The sequence below is a fragment of the Xiphophorus couchianus genome, chromosome 24, assembly GCF_001444195.1.
Source record: "Xiphophorus couchianus chromosome 24, X_couchianus-1.0, whole genome shotgun sequence".
Lineage (NCBI taxonomy): Eukaryota > Metazoa > Chordata > Actinopteri > Cyprinodontiformes > Poeciliidae > Xiphophorus > Xiphophorus couchianus.
Window position 1 is genome coordinate 20,361,547 of NC_040251.1, and position 5,244 is coordinate 20,366,790.

Sequence of the window (5,244 nt, forward strand, 5' to 3'; positions counted from 1 at the left end):
TTCTTTGAGAAATAATCGAAACTGAACTAAAGTTTCTTTACAAAACTGAATGTTTTGTAAAGAAATAAAATCCAGGAACGTCAGCATAGCATGCTGTTAGCTGCTAACATCCTGGAAATTAACCCACATTAGCTACACAGGATAACAAAGAAAAAGATTCAAGTTTATTTCTCTGCCAATAATTATGTCTGCACCACGTTTTATAGGGGCCTGCCCATAGCAATGCATGGCAGGCCCCTATTGTTCTACTATAACCTGCCCCTATTGTTTTACTGTAACCTGCCCCTATTGTTCTACTATAACCTGCCCCTATTGTTCTACTATAACCTGCCCCTATTGTTCTACTATAACCTGCCCCCATTGTTCTACTATAACCTGCCCCTATTGTTCTACTATAACCTGCCCCCATTGTTCTACTATAACCTGCCCCCATTGTTCTACTATAACCTGCCCCTATTGTTCTACTATAACCTGCCCCCATTGTTCTACTATAACCTGCCCCTATTGTTCTACTATAACCTGCCCCTATTGTTCTACTATAACCTGCCCCCATTGTTCTACTATAACCTGCCCCTATTGTTCTACTGTAACCTGCCCCCATTGTTCTACTATAACCTGCCCCCATTGTTCTACTGTAACCTGCCCCCATTGTTCTACTATAACCTGCCCCCATTGTTCTACTGTAACCTGCCCCCATTGTTCTACTATAACCTGCCCCCATTGTTCTACTATAACCTGCCCCTATTGTTCTACTATAACCTGCCCCTATTGTTCTACTATAACCTGCCCCCATTGTTCTACTATAACCTGCCCCTATTGTTCTACTGTAACCTGCCCCCATTGTTCTACTATAACCTGCCCCTATTGTTCTCCACCCAATAGAACGTCTCTTTATTTATTTTTCTTCCGTTCCCGTTAATGCGGCTCGTAGCCCTGCGAGCCCACCCACAAAAGTGGTATCAAAACGTGCGGCTCGATGCTGGGAGGGGAACTATTACTAGTAGTGGTATTCGGAGTTACGATGGCGACGTAAAAAGCGAAAAACCAGCAAAATTTCCAACTGCCGAAACGCAGAGCCTAACTGACACCAACTGCCGCTCCTTTAGAGAGTGAAATGAAGTGGATTTTTGACCCCAAAACCATTTTGAAATCGCCGTCACGCCCACAAATATCGCCCAATTGGTATCAAACTCGGTCATGACATCGATACGCATGCCTGCTCCGGTAAAATGTTTTCAAAATTTCTCTAGGGCTTACGGTTTTCTGTCAAGGTGCTTCAGAGCGAAATCATGTGCCAGGATAACTGACGCTCTCCCAGATTCACTTCCATGTATTTCAGAAAAATTTCAGACCTCCGCACACCTTCTTGGTCTCATCACTGTTAATACTGTGAGTGAGCTACAAATATGAGTCGCGGTACTATGGGAGACGACAAATAGTCCTCTCATATGCTTCAAACGGTTTTCCAATACGTCTCTCGGTTCCCAAACGGGAAGGAGTTGTTCAGGCTGCTTTTTCCATATAAACTGACTGGGTGTCTCACAAAGATAGAATTTTTTCTCCACCTTTCTGTCTCACACACATGACAGTTAGCAGAGGATCCATTACCATAGCAACGGAACACAGGAGGCGATTGGCTGCTGATTAGGACTACAAAAACGCATCACTGTAGTTCTAACTGGAACACTTAGTTAATACGGAGGGCTGAGCTGGATGAAAGAACTACAGACACAGCACAATGTTTTATTCATTATACAACTGATTTAACCTCCATTGTTACACATGGGATTAGTGTGGCAATTTAAAATGAAGCTTACTCAAAATTTCAAAATAAAAGCCTTGACCATTTTTACATCGGGTAGTTGCTCTTTTGGGCATTATATAACAGCGATTGGGATTGAACAAAATTGCTGTTACACATGGGATTAGTTTGCCATTTACAATGAAGCTTACTGAAAACCTGAAAATAAAAGCCTCAATAATCCTCTGAGGTTAGTGCACTAATATTATTCTGCATTATCTTTTTCTCTCAGGTTAGGGCAATGGCTTGCAACAGCAAGGCAGTTCATTAGCATTAGCCTTTTAGCTTAAATAAGCTATTAGCTATTTTTCTTACTTATTAGCCATGTCTAGTATACTGAATGGAGTAAGTGAATTACAGACAACATGCTAGTGATACCCCACATGCTACTGACAGCATTTAGGCTTACATTAGCATTTTGGTTAATTTTAGCTTATACACTCATTTTAACATACTGAATGGTGTAAGTCCATGTTAGTCGAGATGCTTGTGACTCTAGAAAAGCTATTGGCTACTATTTAGCTAAGCTTAGCATTGATGCTAATTTTTAGCATCAGAACACTGGGTCCAAACCGACAAGCACACTTTGGCAGGTCCCGGATAAATTTCTTCAGGAATTTTCTAGTTCTTATTTACATTTACAGCTCAGAACATTTTCTTCTCTAAATCAAGTTTTTGCTCATTCAAAACGACTTTAAAGTCCTTCCTTCCTTACTTACTGACTTACTTACTGACTGACTGACTGACTGACTTACTTATTCCATTTTTACTGCTGATAGAAAAATGATTTCTATTTGAAAAGTTGTTGTTGTTCCTCGGAGTCACCAGCAGGTGGCAGCAGCGCCTCCTCTCAGCTGCCCGGAAGTCTGGACCAGACTCGGCTGTTTCTCCCAGTAAACCGGTTCGTCTCCCAGTTTTCTTCCAGTTAACGGAGTCGAAAGGCGGCTTGAAGCGGGGACAGCTCGCCGGGATGGAAGAGTATCAGAACGGCAGCGAGGTTGGTGTCGGAGCCGGTAGTTTACTTTGGTTTGCGGGTGTTAGAAGGGAGGAGTTAGCTGGAAGCTAACCGGCTAACATAGCCGCTCCCAGCAGCGCCAGTAAGGTTTTACTGGAAGTATCAGATTTTTTCCAGCTGTTGTCTGACTGCTCGGCCTGTTAATTTACTGCTGATGATCTGGGATGTTTTTCAGGGTTCATTCAACTCGGAGGAGGCGGAGAACGTCGTCAAAGAGGTAAAAACACTTTATTTCCGTTAATCTGCTTAGAAACGGCCTCAGAAGCTTATTTAACTATTTTATTTATGATTTATTTATTTATGATGACTGAGAATGGATTGAGTTCATATCTAAAAATAGACACAATAAAGACTAAAAACAGTTTAAAAGCTGCTTTCTGTTTGTGTAATGCAGGCAGCATTTGAACTTTTTCTGATTTATTTTATTTACTTTAGTTAATAAACTGACAAACTGGTCAAACGAGGCTTTAAATGAACATGACCTCCAGTATTTTGGCTTTTTAATTTTTTTAAATTAATTTTTTGCTGCGTTCATGCTCAAAAGCTGATTTAAGATTAAAATGATCCATCTCTGTTGCACAAAGTTGTTTTAAAGTTGAAGAAAATGAGAGATTAGTACTTTTTTTTTTAAAGGCGTTTCTTTCTGCTTTTATGTTTTAGATGCCAAATTTTACAAGAAATATTTTCTATTTCTAACATTTTCCAGTTTATAGGAAACTACCAGCTTATTTTAAACTTTGAACAGTCTAACTCGGCTCAGAAGTTACTGAATTTGATTTAAATCTCTCCTGAATTTCAGAGGTGAGATTGAAAACCTGAGTGACTAATTTATGATGAATTTATTGTTCCTGGTTTTCATAAAATGGCTCCTCTTTAAATTTTCCATTGCTAAATTTCACATGAAAACTAAAAGTTTCTGCCACTTCATTTGTTCATGTGTTGAACAGCCTGAGCTGCTCTTCCTGTTGGCTTGTTGCAGCACAAATCAGCAGCTCAGATCAGTAATAAATGGTGTATTTTTAGCGTTTCCCCGGCAACGCGCCGCCCCGCTGACTAACTCATGACTGACGGCAGTGTGTTTGCGTCAGGGCATCGAGAGCGTGCTGGGGGGAGACGACTACAGCCAGACTCATGTGAACAAATGGACGGCCGCCATCGTGGAGCGCTGCCTCACGCAGCTGGTCAAGATCAACAAGCCCTACAAATACATCGGTACGCAGCGGACCAGTCAAAGCCCGCAACACCCAGCCTCTCTTCTCACTGCTAAACTGGCCGTCGCTACTTTCACAGATTGCTACAAATTCAGCTAGAAAACTATGGTTGGGAAACGCAGCATACCTTCAGTCACTGATCAACACTCAACAATAAGCACATTTAATAAATTCATCACTTTGACACCATCAGGCTTCATTCCACTGATTGGACTAATTGACAGAAACCTTGCAGCTCAGTTTGCTAACTTCAGTCTGAACCTTCATCAGTCAGAAAGCCGGACTGAACCGGTTCTGTTCTTCTCTGTTTCATGAAGGTTCTGAAGGTGAAATAAATGATCATAAACTGTTTGTGCACAGTGACGTGTTCAGTGATGCAGAAGACCGGCGCCGGCCTCCACACAGCCAACTCCTGCTACTGGGACACCAGTATGGACGGTGAGCTGGTCCCTCAGGAAAAACTCCGTCTGAGGTCAAAGGTCATCCCATAATACTCTGACTGTTGTCCCGCAGGCAGCTGCACCGTGCGGTGGGAGAACCGCACCATGTACTGCGTGGTGAGCGTGTTCGCCGTCTGCATCGCCTAGGAGCGGCGGGGCTGCAGCGCTGCGGGCCGCCGGCAGGGGGCGGCAGCGAGCTTCAGGGTTTAAACTGCTGCAGCGCTGCGGGCCGCCGGCAGGGGGCGGCAGCGAGCGGTTTTGTATCAGAGTTGCTGCACAATAAACAGTTTCTGGACCAAACTTGATGTTTTATGTCTAATCTTCTTTTATTCGTTTCAGTCTGACGGTTGGTGTGTAAACGTTTCCATAGCAACACCTCATCCTACATTAGTGTTGGTGTTTCTCTGATTTGTTGATTAATTAAGCTGAATGAATTAGTTTAGGTCTTGATGAAGCAGGATTCACTCTGAGCTCAGTGGGTTATTAAAAACTAATCAGCTTCATTTTCCTCTGGTACTGAACCAACGGTCATTTGCATCTAGACCTTTTCAGGCATGATGCTGCCACCACCATGCTTCACTCTTCATGGTGGAGGGTCTATTTGAAAATGGTGGCTGAATTTACCATAATAAAAGAATATTTATTATATTGTAAATATTTATGATATTTCTTATTCACTATATTTACCATTTAGTAAATATATTGTAATTACATAATAAATGCTGGCAGGTTTGGACTAGTCCATTAGAGGAACTTCCTGAAGTTTCAAAAATAAAA

At 42.1% G+C, this 5,244-nt stretch overlaps 1 protein-coding gene across 1 annotated transcript; it reads left to right on the top strand.

The window, feature by feature from the left end:
• Nucleotides 1-2,253: 2,253 nt before the first annotated feature.
• On the top strand, nucleotides 2,254-4,772 carry LOC114140659 (dynein light chain Tctex-type 1-like). Its single transcript, XM_028010788.1, has 5 exons — nucleotides 2,254-2,798; nucleotides 2,992-3,033; nucleotides 3,905-4,028; nucleotides 4,388-4,465; nucleotides 4,541-4,772. The coding sequence occupies exons 1-5, from the start codon at nucleotides 2,772-2,774 to the stop codon at nucleotides 4,612-4,614; spliced, it is 345 nt and encodes a 114-aa protein (XP_027866589.1). The 5' UTR covers nucleotides 2,254-2,771; the 3' UTR covers nucleotides 4,615-4,772.
• The last annotated feature ends 472 nt before the right edge of the window (nucleotides 4,773-5,244 follow it).

What these genes read in the sequence shown, in the direction of transcription:
- LOC114140659 (XM_028010788.1), top strand. Translation starts at nt 2,772, where the DNA reads ATGGAAGAGTATCAGAACGGCAGCGAG. An exon ending in CAAGCCCTACAAATACATCG is followed by an intron (nt 4,029 to 4,387) that starts GTACGCAGCGGA and finishes GTTTGTGCACAG; the next exon opens with TGACGTGTTCAGTGATGCAG. An exon ending in CTGGGACACCAGTATGGACG is followed by an intron (nt 4,466 to 4,540) that starts GTGAGCTGGTCC and finishes GTTGTCCCGCAG; the next exon opens with GCAGCTGCACCGTGCGGTGG.